The following is a 19,490-nucleotide window of genomic DNA, read 5'->3' as shown; positions in this document are numbered from 1 at the left end:
GGCAAAGGAAAGGCAGGGTGGTTAACCAGAGATTATCTCCGGTTGGCTACCCTGTACTGGGGGAGGGGCAAGGGGATGCAATAGGTGAGATTCTTCCCAGAGAGCCCCACCACACAGAGGGTGGACCTAATCGACTTGTTCCAAATAAAACATTTTCAACAACTTCATCGCGAGGAGTCGCAAGAGGCCGAATTGAAAGTGCATTACGTGAGAAAGACGAAAAGCATGCTCAGACTGCGGTCGCCACTAAATATTAGTGCGAAAAATAATAATGCCTGGCAATGATTTCCTTGAGACGAATAAAACAAGAAGCTTTTCATTCGTATGAGCGGCTTGCCATTGGCCAGCCGACTTCTCTCATATATGCTATATGTACTATACATATCTATATATCTCTAATAGATGCTATATGCACAGCATCAGCATATGCTAGGATTCTCCCTTAATAACAATTCTCGCATAAGAGCGATTTCTGAATACGCGCCCTTATTATTAAACAACGCAGTCTTTTCCGCCATTTTCTTATTGTGCCACTGCCAGCTTCTTTGCCCATACAAAGTTGTGCCAATGCCTAGAATCATCATGATTAGCATTGTCGTTGGGCAGAATGCCCTGCGGGCGCAAGGCCCATGGCGCACGAGCTTCGCTGACTTCAACTTCTTCTGCGAGCTCGCGGACACTGCCGTCAAGGAAGACGACGCAGGTCGCGCGATCACCGCCCGCACGCGAGCCGACACGAGCCAGCATTCGCGTTCCCCGGACCTCGCAGCGGTCACGAGCTCTGTTCTCCTGCTGGCAGCTACGGACACCGGCCTTCGCCATCGGACTTGCCATCGGAGCGTCAACTCCTCTTCCCCGAGCCTCGGTGAGTTCGTGCATCTCACACAGGTTCACGGATCGTTCGACAGCGCAGAGCGTATAGCGTGGCGCGAGCGCGAGCAACTTGGCCAGGTTTAACTGTGGCGTGCCATCGGTATGCGGCGAAACGAGGACGAGTCAATGCAAATGAGAACCCGTCTTTTGTAGTTTCCTAGTTCTCCGGCGCGCAGGACGCAGGCTACATTTAGTGGCGGACGCGTGCTTCTAAACTTCGCCGCATCGCAGACGCCCGAAATAACAACTATGTAGCAGTGCCTAAATGTCTTATGCATTTTTTTTCCCTATTCGTGTTTTAATTTATACCGGATGAACCTTCCGAAGCGGAGCACTGTTTGTGGCCGGCAAAACAAATGAGTGGATAGCCAGTGGTTTAACAGCAGTTGCGACACCTAATCTGCGTGCGGGAGGACTATAGACGGAGCTGATCGTGCTGTAGATAACCGACATAGTATCTCGGGTGACATTGTGAATGCGAAACTTCCTCGCGCTAATAGGCGAACATGACACGTAAGAGTTCGAAGCTTCCGCACAGCTAGTTCGCGGAATTTCAAACGTGAGCGGTGCGGTTTGTGTATACTGCCATACAATGACGTAAACATAATCTGAGGCAACCAGCTTGCTAGTTGCGTCATGTGCATGATTTATAGACAATCTACGCGAACGGCGGCTCAATTCAAGTTGTAAGAAACCGCATTAGGGCTCAAGACACCACTGAAATTCGGTTGAGGGGTGACATCAATCCTAACCTTGACCAGCGCATATCCTCGAGCTACCGCACAGCACGCGATTGTTCGCTGAACGTGGCGATGAACTTGTCGCCTTGTCGAGTTTGCTCCTTGTGCTCTTTGCTCGCTCTGTGTTGACGCACACGTAACAGAAGCTCCACCGGCGTTTAGATGTCGCGTAGATATCACCCGCTCTCTTTAGACATCGACTGATACTGTAATATGCGCCCTTATTCTTACACTAGAACTGTTCGTAAGAGCAGGTCCCAGCCGTTGGTAATGTCGGCCGTGTTACTAAGGAAGGCGGCCGGCCAATGAGAAACAGCACTTGGGAATGAAACGGTTCGACCCCTCATCTTGTTTATATAGCATTTTGAAATATGCAGGTTTTAAGCACTGATGTAAATATTTCTGCACACGCGCGCATAAGAAGCAAACCCAACCATTGCCCAATATCTAAGTAACCGAGAAATCTAGGGATTTCTTGTAGGACGTAAGCGATGAACACGAAGTATATTTCGAAAAGAGACAGAAAAAAAAATAAAGAAGTTGTGAGGCCATCTTCCACGCCCTAGGTTCAAGCTTCTATTTTTAAAAATGAGTGAGATATGCAACTACCAACGTCTATTTCTTTATTTCCGACGACTGCGAGGTTTATTGATCTTGTTATAAAGACCCTAATTCTTCGGAAATATTAGTCGAAACGGCGTCTGAGCTTTTTTACGAGATAGCACGCACTAATCTCCTAAGCATATACTTCTGACTTGCGTTTTTCACTTACTCGATTGTAAAATCTTCTTTTGCTTGTAAACGCTTCCGCTGTATAAATTTTTGCTGCGACCTGTTCTACTGGCCCTGTATTCACAGCGAGCTCTTACGCCAGAATTGTTCGTGAGAGAAAATTCCAGCCAATCCTAACACTGCGAATATCGTTAGCTAAAACTTTTACGGTAGGACTATTTTTAAAGATAATTTCAGTCATTCCTGTTGCCAGACATATTACCAACGAACGTCTCTGGCCAAATGCAAAGGGCACTTGCGAACTAGAAGCTTTGTGGATAAGGCTCATGATGCGGTGTATCGGCGTTTAAGGCGTTGGCCTACGATCCCATTGGTGCTTTCGCAAGTCCGTCAATGCATTTTTCCTGGCCAGCAAAATACTTTTTTTTTTCTCCACCCTCATCGGCGGCACGTACTGCGGTGCAGACACTACGACAGCTTTTTCCCGTGTATTACCGTGCTTCCTGGTGCCTTCATCAGCGTTACTGTATACGACGTAAACATCCTCTGATACTTGCGGAAAGCGGACACGTAGATGCGCATTATCCGGTTTTGCATTGTCACACTTGTCATTAAGCCTGTCAACACCTTCCACGAGGTACATATGTTTGCCGGTCATTGTAACAATAACCGAGCAACCATTGTTAGGGTTCATGACGAAAGCTTAAAGACGGACAATCTTTGCTACATCGGCATAACACGGTTACTATCAACGCATCGTTTGCGGCTGGCGTGACGAACAAACTCGATGTTCATGGAGTGTGAAATGGCCCTTAGGTCAACCAGCAGCGAAGTGACTTATTTGTTGAAAAATATTCGCTAAATGTCCCGCTTTTTTAAACGTTTCACATCGTATAGTGTTGAATTCTGTATAGTGGGATGTACTTATGGATATGAAATTTTTATTACTTCCTATCTTTTAGCCTCTGTGCTATTTCAATGGTGATGTTATGGAAAATTTTAAAGCACTTCTGTATGAAATAACTAATCGCCCTGTGCTTAGGCGATGAATATATCGGATTATATAAAGTTTAACTTTCAAGATCAAATTATATTTAAGGCCGGTGCTTCAAAGTAGATGTACATATCACATATCGCGCTATAACCACCAGTGCAATTATTAACAATATTTAACTAATTTTATTAAGGACTTGTATTATATTTTCAGAGTCTGCGATGAAATAGGCACTGAATTTCACGCCACATTTGGATATGTGTTCCTCAAAAGTGGTGTGCGCAAAAGGTTTTTGTAGCGAAAGCTGGAGCTTTGGGCACTGGCTGATTTCAATTCTGCAAGAAGAAACGCCCCTAAAGCCACTAATCGAAAATTTTCACAACATCTACTAACTTATAATTGCACTGTCAATTACAGCGCGCATCTTTATCTCCGCTAATTGAACTCCGCGTGCACCAGCAACGCATACCTACAGTACCTAGCATTCGTATCCTTGGCTTACGCATCCAACAAAACGGCAGAAACACGGACATACTCAAGCAATTAGATAATTATGTACACCAAACCACTCGCCTCATTGCACGCATCGGAAATCGACATCACGGCATGAAGGAAAGCAACCTTATACGCCTGGTAACCGCCTACGCCTTGAGCAGGATCACCTATGTCGCCCCGTACCTTAGCCTCAATGCAACTGAGAAGTCCAAACTCAATACCATGATCAAGAGGGCCTATAAACAAGCCCTACATCTTCCCATCACCACCTCTAACGAGAAACTGGACGCCCTAGGCATTCATAACACCATAGACGAGCTTATTGAAGCGCAACGTATTAGGCAATACGAACGACTTGCCCATTCCACCACGGGCAGGCACATTCTAGGCACCCTAGGCATAACCTACACCACGCAATCCGGACCAAAAGTACCCATCCCTCCAAACATTCGTGATCAGCTAGTTATCCCGCCCATACCTCGCAATATACTAATATATACATACCTAATATATATATACCTGTATATACTAATGTACATACCTCGCAATATGCACCCTGAACACAATCCGGAGCGACGTGCAGAAAGGGCTAAACAACTACAAAAGCGCTACGACCAAGCCGCTGACGTAACCTACGTAGACGCAGCAGACTACCCCAACCAAAACGCCATGGCGGTCGTCGCAGTCGCGGGTTCGCAGTACCACCTCTCCGCGGCCGCATCAATATTCGCCACGCAACCCGAAGTAGGAGAAGAAACGGCCATCGCTTTGGCCTACGCGGCTACCAATGCACACTGCATCATCAGCGACTCAAAAACGGCCATTCGTAACTACGCAAGAGGACTAATAGCACCCCAAGCGCAGAGGATTCTCTCTGGGACTCCTCCCTCAAGGCAACGCCGCGTGCAGATCATCTGGGCCCCTGGTCACTCGGGTCTGGCTGGAAACGAAGCCGCACACGATGCCGCCCGAGCTCTCGCACACCGGGCGCATCATCCTTCTCCTGCGTCTTCCAATCCCGACCAGCCCTCTGTTTTGCATCGCGGTCACGCGCGGGACCGAATGGTCACGTTCGGAGAAATTCTACTGCACTACCGCAGAGAGCGGTTACGCTACCCCCCAGCACACAAATCACTGACTAAGTCTCAATCCACCACTTGGCGACTCCTTCAAACACGAACTTTTCCGAACCCCGTGCTTTACAACCGCATGTACCCCGACGCATACTCACCACTCTGCAAAGCGTGCAAAGCCCGCGCCGACCTCAATCATATTATTTGGCAATGCCCCAAAGCCTCACCCACCAACACCTCCCGCACTAACACACGCATCATTAGTACGGCCGAGCAGTGGGAGACATTGCTGCTCAGCTTAGACCCAGAGGAGCAGCTCTGGGCCGTCCGGATGGCCGAAGACGCCGCCAGAAAGCAAGAACTGGCCGCCGTCTGAGGAAGGGGGGGATTGGGGGTTAGTCTCCCGACCCTCGCCACCCCTTAACCCCATCAAGGACACAATAAAGTTTTATCTCTCTCTTATCTCCGCTTTTGCTATGAAGGCAGTGAAACATGTATCATTCCCTAATATCCCCTAATTTTGGTAATCTCACACTGTTGTGGCTGAAACATATGGTATATAACGTGACTCTGCTACTAAATGCAATAACCATAGTGTGAATAATTGGGCACGACAGCGTGGATGAAAACGGTCGTGTTATAAAGCCCGAAGCATGCTTTTTTTCTGAAGTCGATAGGTAACTTTCCAAGTTTTGCACACCATCTGACACTGTAACTTAGCATTGCAAACGGACAGATCTCAGTGTACTTGCCGACCGAATTTTACCCGCATAGTGTCTCATGGGTTCGATGTTCCTTGGTGTTGCCTTTTCAGATTGAAATCTAACGACAACCAGCGATGGTGCCTATCCAGGCGTAAGTACTCGCGCGATCGCGATCGCGAATGAAAAAAAAATGAAACTCGTGATCGGAGTGCACGAAATTCGAAAGCGAATTCTGCCGAATTCCGTGGATTATAAGCGCGGCTGGTGCTCCAAAGGGTCCAAATCTTAAACGAAGTGAAAAAGCTCACATTACGTGCAACCTGAATAACAAAATTCGGGGAAGGCCCATCCGCGGTAGTTTAGCGTCCACGGACGTTGCCCTTCTGAGCTCAAGGTCCTAAGTTCGGTGCCGGCCGAAAGAACGCTCGTGCATACTTAGGATTTCGGTGGGCGCTAAAGAGGCCCGACGTCAAAATCATTTCGGAGTCCACCACTATGACACGCCACATAATCTGGTAATAGTTCGGGCGCGTAAACCCCTATGATTATAAGCAAGAACAAAAATAAAGCAAGAAACAAATCACACTGGTAGTCTTGGTAATGAATCGAAGGTTTTCTTTTTTTTTTTTCTCAAGAACTGCCAACAACTGAAACTTGCTGCAGGCAGCATGTGGTTATTCTTCAGACTTCTCAATCCACAATAATAATTAATGGTCTGAAATATTGTCAGAGCATGTGCATGTGAAGACCACTTTTGCGTGCCGCCTAGCTAAGGCAGGGGCCCTATAACGTAACCGCTGACGCAAGCATCGGGCGGTGACCCGCAGGGTTGTAAGAACAGACTAATCAAATGCTCTCCTTGTTCTAGGAGGTCACTTTTGTTGGCTTGAAAAACGAATAACATTGCCTACACTGAGCGGCTTGTCTTATCTGATTGGCTGACAAGAGGCGATCAGCAAACTCAAGTGGAGAGGATTTCGATGGCGCCGAGCCAGTGCACTTGAAATCGATAACCGGATGAAGAGGGTGGTGCCGGCCTCCACAATTGGTCCGCTTTCCCTCACTTGGCTTGCTGTGGCTGGTCGAAAATCGTGGCGGCATGCAAAGGAAGCTTAAGAATGATGCTAAAGCGAATCCTCAGCGAAGAAGAGTTGGCAGAACGAGGTCTTAAACGTGCCGACAGTGCTCGAAAACGTTACACGGCCACACAAAAAATTTTATTATGCTCAAATAAACCCATGCTCTTCGGCAGGTGCGAGCAGCCAGTGCCCGAGCGATCGGCAGCAGCCATCTTTTATTCCTTTCGGAACGGGGCAGCCTGCGGCTATTCAGAAAAAAAAACCTCAGTTTTGTTCGGCATCTTAATGCATCTTTAACGCGTACACGTCACTCTGACGTGGTGAGTTCTTGCGGTTTTGTGACGTCACATGACAGGCAGGTGAAATGGCTGCAGCCCGAAAACTTTTGACCAATAGCCAGGGGGACTATAATGGCGAAAAGATGTCCGATCAGAAATTACTATTTTACTTTCGGTCGCTCCAATCATGCATAATCAGTGTATACACGTCATATCAGATGGGGAGCTCTCGCGCTGTGCCTGACGTCGGGTGACTGACAGGCGAAGTAAGGGTGGCCCAAAAATGTTTTTGACCAATCGCGGAGGGCTGACTTCAGAATTGGAATAGAAAAGCTTTTAATAGCTTTACGTTATAGCGCCCCAGGTTACATGCATCACTCTGCAGCCTCCAAAAATATTGAGCGTGGAGGCCCAGCCACAGCGTGAGGCAACCCACTGATATTTGTGAAATTTCAGGAGGAGCGACAATTTCCTGCAATAAAAAGGTCTACAAATTATGTAATTAGCATAACATTGATTACTGCTGGGGTTATTGTGCGATAAATAATTACCGTATTTGCACGATTCTACCGCGCCTCAATTGTAGCGCCAACCTATACTACCACGCAAATATTAAAAAAAGTAACTGGTGCCAAATGCACACAGGCACGCAGGCAGCTGAATCTTAGCGGCCTGTCGCTATCGGAGTCTGACGACACCTCCTTTTCGTTGTCTACCGACCACAGAAAGTCATCTCCAGTTTCATATAATGCGTTCGAAATGTCATATGTGCAGCAAACTGGAAAATGGCGAACGCAAACACCGGCAGAAAAAAAAAAAACTCCGTTCGATGGCAGTGGGGCTAGCTACCTTGCATTGAGCTTATTTTTTAGTAAGAATCGGTTTCCTTATTGATTTTTTGTAGTACAGTAAAAGCTCGTTAATTCGAACCGCAAGGGGAAGCCGCTTCAGTTCGAATTAACGAAAGTTCGAACTAACGAAAGTGAAGGAGAGCAACAGTACACTGCGATTTGGAAGCAGTAGTGCATGTCAGAAAGTGATGGCGTGTGCCGCGGGCACACGCCATCTTCAAGTCGAAGCTCTGGGTCTGACTGTGCCACACCACCGATGTCCACCGAAACGAACGTTAGCCGAGGCTTAACACCGTCACAATGAATCGCGACGGCCGATACCTCCTAATCTGAAAACAGAGGTGCACAACCGATGAAGACTGCCGAGACAAAGACGGTGAACATGTGAAGGTGGCGAAGGCCCTGATTCGTTGGTTCTTGATTGCAAACGCAGCCGCGACGTACTTGATTCACTGTGTTTTGGCGCTTGCCTTGCCATCTCCGCACAACATTAGCAGCTGTACAAGATTTTCAAAACCTCCGAGATTCCCAACGGGCAAGAAGTCTCGGAGGTTACGTAGAACGGAGAGGCGGCAGCCGCCGCTGCCTTCTGGCTGACCCCGCGTCGGTTAGATTTTTTTCCGATTTTGCCTTCTCTCGCCGTTCTCTCCGTTTCGGAGGCAATACAGCCTTGTGTGTAGGCAGTAGGCCGTGTGCCAGGCGAGCGTAGTTCGAATTATCCGTGAGGGAACCTTCTCGCGTTCGAATTAACGGACTTTCTTATACATAGACTTCTGTGGAGCTTGGCCGGACCAAATCGTACAGTTCGAATTATCCATAAATTCGAATTATTGAAGTTCGAATTAACGAGCTTTCACTGTATTAGTTACTATTGTAACGCGCATGCAAATTTGAACGCACTTATTATCCAAAAAAGTTCGCGTTAGAATGGTGCAAATACGGCAATTGCATATGCGTGAAATATATAATGCTGGCTATTATGATATTTACGATGTATGATAACTTATATACCAGTTTTTCCGTAAACTGTTTCTAGTTCAAAAAGCTTTCTTTGAGCTAACAACCCAGCTCTTGCAGAAATTGATTGCGATATTTTATGTATTCCGAATTATTCGTCGAAGAATGATAAAAGAAAACGTGCACAATTGTTTCGTGAGGAAAGACGCAGCAGGGAAGTCTTCGTCACGTGACTGGCACGCAGTTTCATGAGAAACGATAGTGTTCATTTATTGTCCACAGACTGCAGGCGCACAACGTTGTTTTCCTTACAAGGCGTAAACAAAAATTGTCGACGGACCATTTCTAATATTACGATTACAACGTTTCCACTTGGAAATATTTTCTTCAGCAAATAGTTTGTGCAAGCCTACAGGCCTTTTTGTCGATTTTTGTCCGGATGAGCATTCTCATATGTCCACGCTAAAAAGATTGAGGGGGAGTGGGCGGCGAACACTTCTCCCTCTTCCTTTGTCAAAAAAGAGAGAGAGAGAGAGAAGAAACAAATCACGTGGCCTTTCCCACAAGGTAAGGCGTTGCCGTTCTCGCTTAAATTTCTGGGCCGCCGGGTGCGCCCAAGTTATAGGAGCAGCACCACATCGGGATCATCTTAGTGGGTCGCCACTCATTATATGCGCCACTGTATCGAAGAGTCGGGTCGTCACTTTGATCTCTGTGATGTAAACACTGTCAACGAAACGGACAGTGGAATCGAGGCAGCGACTCTGCGAGACTTACTCGACGATGTCATGCAAGATGTTTAGGCAAGAAATGGCATCTAGACTTGGTGTGCAAAAGGATATGGCAGGAAAGAAAGCGTGGCCAATGCAAATGCACGGGATGAGTACATTCTCGTCGCTATCAGAACGAAAAGCACAAACTGACGCACGTGCCCACAGCACGGACCACGGGAACGCCACTGCCAAATGTTTTAATAATTATGCCAGTTTGACAGCGGCACTCACCTTGTCGGTCCGTCTCTGCGTTGCGTGCCCAAAGTGCGACCCCCTCTTCGCAACTGCAGTGTTTCACCAACTGGCCGAGCAAGAACTGCTGCTGCTGCTGTTATTATATTAGCGCACAGTATACCGCATGCGTGATACAGTGTTCAATCATTGTGCCCATGACTATTCCGTTTTTGATTACCTTCACGTTCTTACCTGTGCAGCTCACCACCTCAACCAGGATTCAAGGAAGAGTAAGTATATGAATTAACACTGCCATCGTACACTCTTCGCTGAACGAGCAGAGCCGCTTCTCACGAATTTCATCGCGCGTCGAAAAAAAAATGGCAGCAGCCCGAACCGCTCGCGCGTCGTCGCTATTGCAGCAGGGTCTCGACGGTGGTGCGAGTTGGTGGTGAAAGCCCGTTGAGCTGATTACGGTGAATTCAATGCGTTGCCCATAACTGTGCCCACTCACCCGCAGTGATGTTTCCTTCTTCACGTGGACATGAAAATGTGGCCTCTGCGGGTGAAACAAACCAAAGCTGCATTTAAGGGTACTAAAGAAGCAACACTAAATCAGTTCACTCTGGTGAACTCTTTCGAAACTATATAGTTGTGTTTCACTAGATGGAAATGACCTGGTTGTCATTAATCAACGGAGAGAAGGAATTCAATGTTTCGCTTCCGCGCCGGAGACTCGTCGCCGTACGTCACTCAGACGACACAGATTCCAATGTTTTTTTTTTTCGCATTTGAGTCCTTTTGGCACGTCAGATATATATTTTTTAAACTTGTTACGTGGAGTCTTTCTTTGCAATACAACCTACTCCTTCGTTACTAATAGACAATTTACCATCCCCATCTGTGGGAAGTCGAAATCCATGATGTCATTGTGGACAAGTTCGAGGACGTTCTTGACTCCTTATTGACATAAGCCTAAATTAAGCGCTATTTACTAAAGCGAATGTACTGAGCTAAAGAAACGAAGCTGCGAAAAGCCTTATTCCACTTGAGGAAAAACTAGCTTCGCGGCTCTGTACAGTACTGCTAGTACGTCAATAAATTATTAGCGGCATGAAGTGCCTGAGTTGAATTTTTCTGCATCGAATAACCAACCGCCCATTGCAGGCACGTCTTCCCTCCTAACAAAGGAAGAACCGGAGACGGGGGGCATACATCTGGACACCTGTAAGTCATATAACACGTTCACGTTCATGTTTTGCGTGGAAGTCGTAGTATGGAGCACTTATATGCACTTGTTCTTTCCTTTCAATAAATCTCTCCAACGTGACGATTTACCACGGCGTGACATAGTGGTTTCCCGGCAGGCCCTGAATGTTAATTTTATCGCACTCATACATGCGTGGAAGCTTTAATACTAAAACGACATATTCACTGAGAAGGACGTTTCGGTGAGTTGGTAAGCCATACCAGAGTCCTTCCATGTTTATGGAAGGACTCTGGCCATACTTAAAAGAGAACAGGGCGGAATTGACGGGGACAAGGAGGGAAGCACGACACGGACGAGCGCTGACTTGCAACTGAAGTTCATTGCTTGGAACGACGAATACATAACACAGATCCAACCAACAAGAGAAACCAAGACAACATAAATATATTCACAATCAATCATACATGCCGCACTGATCAAGGGAAATAACTGTAATCATCATATACCCCCCGCTGAAAATGCCAGTTTATTGGACGCAATCGATAACGAGGGGCTACTGACGCATGCGTCTTTTGACCAGGCGATGTGCGCTGCTTCAATGATTTCAGGCGTTAGTTGGTTGCTATGTTTACTTAAAACTTGCGTTCGAGCGAAGTCAGGCTAGCAAGCCTTGCTGTCGCACTCTCTGCAGTGGAAGCCAAGATGGCCTTTTACAGTATTATGCACATTGTTGTTGTGCTCCTTCAGGCGTTCATAAATGCATCTCCCCGTTTGACCGACATTTAAGCCTGCCACATGACAAGGGAATGGCGTGGACAACTCCCTCTTTAGAGGAGATGAATTGATTTTCATGTTTGATGTTGCACTCTCTCTTGAAACGAAATTGGTATTAACCATTTTGCACATCTTCCCAAGCTTATCCGGAGCCGAGAAAACTACATTGAAACATGCTCTGTTAACTGCGTTTTGTATTCTATGGGAGACATGATGAATATAAGGCATTACAGTTGCACTATAAGGCACTACAGTGTCAGTGTCAGAAACTATCTTCAGTAGTTTGAGTAAAAACAGAAAAGAACAACGGGTAGATTAAATGAGAGGAAAGGAAAAAAAGAAAACCTCTGCAGTGCTTTATATTCATCGTGTCTCCCATAGAATAAAAAAGATAGCTAACATAGCATGTGTCAAAGTAGTTTTCTCGGCTCTGAATAAGCTTGGGAAGATGTGCAAAATGGTTATTACCGATTTCGTTCCAAGAGAGTGCAACATCAAACATGAAAATCAATGCGTTTCCTCTAAAGAGGCAGTTGTCCACGCCGTTCCCTTGTCATGTGGCAGGCTTAAATGTCGGTCAAACGGGGAGATGCCTTAATGAACGCCTGAAGGAGCACAACAACGATGTGCATAATACTGTAAAATGGCATCTTGGCATCCACTGTAGAGACTGCGACAGCAAGGCTTGCTACCCTGACTTCGCTCGAACGCAAGTTTTAAGTAAACATAGCAACCAATTAACGCCTGAAATCATCGAAGCAGCGCACATCGCCTGGTCAAAAGACGCATGCGTCAGTAGCCCCTCTTTATCGAATACGTCCAAAGAACTGACATTTTTAGCGGTGGGATGTGATGATTGCAGTTATCTCCCTTGTTCAGTGCGGCATGTATGATTCACTGTGAATATATGCATGTTTTTTTTTGCTTCTCTTGTTGGTTGGATCTGTGTTATATATTCGTCGTTCCAAGCAATAAACTTCAGTTGCAAGTCAGCGCTCGTTCGTGTCATGTCTCCCTCCTTGTCCCCGTCAAATCCGCGCTGTTCTTTTTCAAACAGACATATTCATTGCGCTGTACAATGCTGATTAAAATAAGAACGGACAAACGCGGCTGTGTGCTAGAGCAGTTGGAGGCGACGCTGAATGGAGAGTTCATTTTCGTGAAATTCACTTGGGCACTTTCATATTAAAAATGGAGAAGATAGAACACATGCACAGTACAGGACGGCGTCGTCAACGTTGCCGTTGAAGTGACACCGCAGCATGTCGAAGGGTAATGAGTAATCCGGTGTTGTTCCTAAATCTTATGCGCAGTTGTAACAATGAAGTCCGATGCGTAACCAGGAGGAGGCAGTGAACTCAGTGGTCAGAAGCGTTCAAATTCTGATAGTCGCCTTATACTCTAAACGCAGTTGCACCCGTCGGGGTGTAAATTTGCCACACAACAATAATCATCATCTGTCTTGCCCACATTTCCTTTCTTTAACGCTGCGAGCCCTAAATCAAAATCACGAACTTCATGCGCGTTATCAGCATGACAGAGCATTCTCGACAGGAAAGTAACGAGCGCAGCGTTTTCGAGAAAGTAAATGCGGGCAAGACAGATGATTATTGTTGTCACTCTTAAAACGGTTGCACCCTTTGGGGTGTATATTTGTCTCACAACAATAATCGTCATCTGCATTGCTTGCGTTTCCTTTCTCGAAAACTCGGCGCTCGCTACCTTCCTGTCGAGAATGCTGCGTCATACTGACAACGCGCATGCCCTTCGTGACTGGGAAGTACCGGGCTCGCTGCGTTAAAGAAAGGAAACGCGGGCAGGACAGATCACGATTATTGTTGTGGGACAAGATAAGCCCCAAAGGGTGTAAATTTTTCTAAGAATGTGGCAAATATACACCTCAAAGGGTGTAAACTTTTCTTAGAGTGTATGGAAAAGTGTTAAATGGTGTCCACTAGAAAGTGGTGCTTACATGTGAACAAGTACTTTCAGTGATCCCGCCAAGCGTAAAGGTTGTCCTGTTAGACACTGCGTCAATCGCGGTGCTTTCAGCGAGGGTTGCTGTTGTCAGCTGTTATCAGTAGGGGTGATACCGTGGAACTGCTCAGAAGCACCAGCAAGTTCAGTATCCGCCGTGCACTCAAGTGAAAGCCTTCAGCGGTCTGCACCGGCCACAAGATATCCACATACTTGCAATGTAGGCAAGCTAACCCTCCTTTTCTTTGTACTTTTTTCCGCGACGAAGCAGAAATCAAATTATCTGTTATAGTTAATCGCACTCGTAAAAGAATGAGCCAGGCATATTGTCATGAAGATTATATCCCGGTCAAGGCACCCAAAGTATTAGCACATTATGGCGATGGTCCTGCAACTTATTAACTCATGCTAGCCTAATAACCCACGCTGGTGCTTCCGCTTGTGCCTTTGTATCACGGAAATAGACAAATGCAGGTTAACAAGCGGTTGGCGGTATCTTAAGTCCCCAGCTGGACTTCGAGATTGCCTCTGAAACAGGAGAATGCGCCCCTCCCATCTCGGAGGCCATGGTGACTGCACCGCACCCCGCTTTGATTCCGCTATACCTCCATGCAGCGATGTGCAGACGCAGCCAGACAGCTTTCTGAACACATGTGTGACCATCGTGGCCGTCCTGATCGTCATCACGCTTATCGTCATGGTCGTCATACTGCTCAAGTGTTTCTCCGGGCGAGAAGGTGAGTGAACCCTGTCCTACTACAAATCCTGATCACGTGGGCATACTTCTTTCGCACTTCCACATTCTGCCGTCAGACGTTCAAAATAGCCTTGCGCATTCGCGGTTTGGGTGGTTCGCGCTCGTTCAGGCTATAGCACGGTCCGGAATCAGAGTATGCTCTTGCTCAGCATACATCTCGTAACCTAACGTAACAACCTCCGCATTTCGCGAAATGCGGAGGTTGTGGGTTCGATTCCCACCTGCGGCAAGTTGTTTTTTTAATTTATCGTTTCTTTATTTCATTTATTAAGCACAACTAATTACCCCTGCGTTGTCCTTGGTGTCAGTGCTTGTTGGCTTCTTATGATATGACTAATAAAAATCGGGCCCCTCGATTAACCCCCTTTCTTCTCGTTTATAAAAATACATATATATATATATATATATATATATATATATATATATATATATATATATATATATATATATATATATATATATATATATATATTATGGTTAAGGCTTTTGGCATGCTTGGCTAACTCCGCAAGATTGGGGGGAAAAAGCGTTCCAAGCAGTACGTGAAGTTTGCCGTATGGGGGCTTTCTACAACGTAGATACCCCTAACGTACCGTAAGTACTACAGTAGAGGGCACGTTACACTACACCTCTTTGCCGTTGGCATGTAGCGTTACATTCCGCTCTTGTATCGGTACGGAAGCAAGCAGACGAGCAGTGTTTCCACAAAGCAGGGCTGCTCTGAGTGAGAGATCGTTGAAGAGTGGCGTAACACTGCCTTGCAACCTGCTTCCTTTCTTTCTCTCCGCAGATTGCCCGCGCGTGGAAGGCCCATACAACCCATACAGCAACGTGTCGCTGACCTGCGAGTCCGAGGACTGCCGAGACTACGGTGAGAGCGGCGTCTCCCGAACACTTTTCATTTCTGTGGCGTGACGATTCTCCAACACTGACAACAACATTCCACGCTTGCTTGTCATAGGCGGAAACAGGCGTAATGGGCGAGTGCTTCGGCAAATGAGGGAACATAAAATCAATTAAGTTCTCGGGTATAACGTGTAAAAAAAACGATTTTATTATGAGGCACACCATAGCACAGTCGGACTCCGGTATAATTTCGAGCACCTGAGGTTTCCTTAAAGTGAGGGAAACAGCCACGTCACTTCAGAGGCCCGTCTCACCACGGCGCAAGCCTAGAAAGCAAAACGCACTGCAGGCACCACATTCTCTACTCCGTTTTGCAAATTGATGCAACGGTCCATCACTTTTCCCTTCTAACATCTTACTTTTCGTTACGTAGCGAATTCCCTGAAGCGGGATGGGCGTCGTTTCGCATGCCTGTCTAGCCCTGCCCTCCTCTGCCCTTCGTTGTCTTCTTGCTTCCTCTGCCTTGTCTTTCTAATTGACTCGATCGAGAAAGAAAGGTATCCAACCGTAAACACGCGTGTGGATTAGGTCCTGCATGCGCCTTTATTTTTAACGGGAACACTGCCCTAGCACTGCGCATAGCCTTCTATAGCTCACGGAGTGCACAATGCACGAGTCATTCAAATGGTTTCCCTCAGACTATTTCGGTCGGTAATGTTGTGCTAAAGCTCGAGGACCATGGTCCATCGATGATGTTGCCAGGACAAATTCAATGTAAATCGGTTCGTCGTTCGCCTATAGTGAGAGTGCGGTGTCGGACCGACATTGCGTCTTTCCTCATAAGACAGGCGACAAAATACAGAAATTTTCTGACATACCTTGACGCACCTTGCGCCCAGCGATAACTTCTTAACAGGGATACGCTGATGCAGAAATAGCCACCACCACCAAAAAAAAAAAACTACATTCGAACGCGTGTTAATATGTCCGTTTTTTGCGCTTAAAGCTTCTTCTTTGCCACGGACGTTCTTAAATGATCATCCCGATTCCACGAACGTAATTTCCTGTAAAGATGGCGTCGTCTTCCTTCTCGACGGTGCGCCGTTTTCGGATGCTTATAGTGCAATACCCCATAGGCCGAAGAGCAGCAACACAAGTGCTATCTTCAGCAAATGATTTATTAGGAAATGGCTGCACTATGCACGCACAAATAAGACTCTGAAAACAAGGACTCCATGCGCAGGCCCCTTCGAGCTCCATTATTCTTCGGATAGAGATAGGCATCGGCAGCGCCCTCGCACACTGTAATGAAACCCACGCCTGACATCTGCGCTGCTTCGCCTCTCGCTTTCCCGCGTGTGGCCATCACGCAGGCTCCATGATGCGCTCGAGCCTGATCTCGTTCATGGAACCCTGCGAGGACTTCTACGAGTTCATCTGCGGCGGCTGGATGAAGGCGGCTCGCGTGCCTCACGAGGACGTGGTCTACAGCAGCCTGTCCGACGTGCACCGCCGCGTCGAGAACGAGATCAGCGGTGAGCGTGGCTGTTGTATATGCCGACTGTGTACCGCAGGAGTTCATGCGTATACTACGTCTACGAGCCAGTTTGTTCGTGGGCCAGACTCTCCTGGGATTAGCCCTGGGAGTGTTAGCCGGCGCCGTTCACGGCCGACCCTGGGGTTGCGGAACGTCCTTCTTGATCGAGTAGGCGTCGCGTGCTACGTGAGCTTAGGTGCTGGCAATTGGCCGATGAACCCATGTTTGCTGTACCTCGGGGCATCACGAATGCCAAATTAGAGACTGGTAAAGCTGCTCTAGTAAGTTTCTAGCAAATCGCTAGTAAAGGCTACTAGTAAATCAACTACCGTAAGACAGGGATACTTGGAGATCGCTGGAAGAGGCCTTGTCCTGCAGTGGTCATAATAACAGGCGGCTGCTGCAGCTGCTGCGAAGACGAAGAAGGAGAAGAGAAAAAGGCTGCCTGAAAAGTTGACACTAATTTGAGGCCCCCGCTAATGCGGGGGGGGGGGGGGGGGGCACCAAGCGCAAAACATTGGGGTCTGAGGGGCTAACTTTTTGTAAGTCGCAACCTTATGAACACACCGATTAGCCCTAAAATTCTTAGACAGCGTCACTCATAAGGCGATCTTGTACGCGTAGCGCAAAATGCTAAAAAAATTGGACGTGAGGATGCCCGCCGCGGTAGCTCAACTGGTAAAGCACCGCACTCGCATTGCGGAAGGTGTGGGTTCCGTTCCCACCGCCGGCGAGTTTCGCCCACTTCATTTACCCTTTACCTTACAATTTGCAGCTTTTAGTTAAACAAAACAGTTAACTTGCCGATGTGTTTTAGCTTGCTTCATTTTTTCTAATTACTAGAAATGGTTGCGATTCACATAGACCTACTCCGTAAGGTCACGGGCGCTGCTGGTGTTATAACAATGGTATGACACCCCTCGCAAAGAAAAAAGTGTCGCCAACTGATGCAGTTTTCACCCTTACATTTTACGTATAAGTGTTATCCTTAGGGATCCTTAGTGAGGCATCCTTAGTTAATGACTGAAAGCTATTAAGCAGAACTTATCTGATCTGTATTCGCTCAGTAACTGGTGCCACTTCGTTTGACTGCAACTCTCCTGCTTCCTGTCAGACGACGACGTGGAACCCCTGGTGCTCATTTCCCCTGTACGTACTGGAATTATTCAATGCACTCCAAAACTCGTCCCGTATTTTCCTCTGCAGGGCATCAAATCAGTTATTGTCAACTCTGCTTAACTTTTGAAAGACTCGGTATTCAACGCGAAAACGTCAGACTAACGAACGGCGTTTTCTGCACTCAGCTTTTATGTACAGAATGTGCGCTAACTCGTCATACGCAGAAATCCTGAACAACACAGTGATATCGTACCGCGACCAGACGGCCACGCAGAAGGCCTCCGCTCTCTACCAAGGCTGCATCAACATCGGTGAGTTCCTCCTCGCCTCTACATTCCTATCACTCGGAGCACGTCCACGTCTTATCACCGAGGCGCAACTCCTATGTTGCTCATTTTTCGCCCAATCTGCACACATATGGTCTCGAATTCCGCGTTGGCAAACTTAAGTTCACCAGTTTAAGGATATAATCAGTCACATTGATCACTCTCGAGATGTGACGTCTCGGCAGTTTCCAGCTCTGCGGCCACGATCAACGTCTATCGAGTACCCCGCGCATGCATGTCTATAGGCTCAGCACTTGCACTTTTTGCTAACAGCGGCAGCTTTATGATGGCAACATGCCGGTACATGCAACCTCGATGCAGACCTCCGCAACAGCAGGGGTGTCAAGCCCCTGGAAGACCTCATCAAGTACTTTGATCTCGGACGCTGGCCCACTCTGAACCGGACGGCGGTGTTCCGAACCTTCTTCATCCTGGGCAACGTCATCCGAGAGTTGGGCCTGGACGCAATCCTTTCGCTCCGCGTCGGGATCGACTACCACAACAGCGACAGATACCTAGTCTACGTGAGTTCAAGTAGCCTGTCCGTCCTGCGCGCGTGAGTACATGTGTTGGGGAAAGGGGAGCGAGGGAGTAGAAACTCTCAGTAGCTGCACCTCCGACAGCCATCTCCTTTGAGATGGCTGTTGAGAGAAAAGGTTGTCGATGCAAATGAGGTAACTGCAAGAAAGTACGATTTGACAGCCTTAATCAAAAATGAATTCAGTCTTACTAAAGAGTGCATGATACCTGATGAGATTCATACTCATATTTAATTTTTTCTCTCATTTCATTTGGAACTTGTTGCGCTTAGAAATAAGAGTGTAAGACCACATGAAAATTTAAAAAGGATCTTAGTTCTTGATTAACTTGCCCTAATTGCTATGTGTTCTTTTTTTTGCTCACTGTGTGTCATATGGTTTATGAGACTTTTTCTGGGCTGGTACCCTAGCTTTCTTTTTTGCACGTATATTGCTCATAGCGAATTATTTTGGCAGTTCATGTGTCTTTGTACTGGGCTGGACCAAAGTGCATTTTGCTTGTTATGCGTATCATTTGTGAGCAGTGGCGTAGCCAGATATTTCATTCGGGGGGGGGGGGGGGGGCTCAAGTTGCAACTCGGCCTCCTCCTTAAGAGGAAGGTTTAGCTCGGATCATCATCATCATCATCAGCCTAGTTACGCTCACTGCATGGCCAAGGCCTCTCCCATACTTCTCCAACTA

At 47.1% G+C, this 19,490-nt stretch overlaps 1 protein-coding gene across 1 annotated transcript in view; it reads left to right on the top strand.

Moving 5' to 3' along the window:
- The first annotated feature begins 677 nt into the window (after positions 1–677).
- The window catches only part of LOC135908190 (neprilysin-1-like), a 46,847-nt gene continuing 28,034 nt past the window's right edge, over positions 678–19,490 (top strand). The window contains exons 1-9 of the mRNA XM_065439939.1: positions 678–865; positions 5,722–5,762; positions 9,984–10,013; positions 10,891–10,950; positions 14,300–14,421; positions 15,232–15,312; positions 16,661–16,822; positions 18,168–18,254; positions 18,591–18,793. Coding sequence (XP_065296011.1) covers positions 5,746–5,762; positions 9,984–10,013; positions 10,891–10,950; positions 14,300–14,421; positions 15,232–15,312; positions 16,661–16,822; positions 18,168–18,254; positions 18,591–18,793 — 762 coding nt within the window. The 5' untranslated portion in view covers positions 678–865; positions 5,722–5,745. The remainder of the gene's footprint in view (positions 866–5,721; positions 5,763–9,983; positions 10,014–10,890; positions 10,951–14,299; positions 14,422–15,231; positions 15,313–16,660; positions 16,823–18,167; positions 18,255–18,590; positions 18,794–19,490) is intronic.

The sequence above is a fragment of the Dermacentor albipictus genome, chromosome 2 (assembly GCF_038994185.2).
Source record: "Dermacentor albipictus isolate Rhodes 1998 colony chromosome 2, USDA_Dalb.pri_finalv2, whole genome shotgun sequence".
Lineage (NCBI taxonomy): Eukaryota > Metazoa > Arthropoda > Arachnida > Ixodida > Ixodidae > Dermacentor > Dermacentor albipictus.
This window is presented reverse-complemented; position numbering and strand designations above follow the sequence as displayed.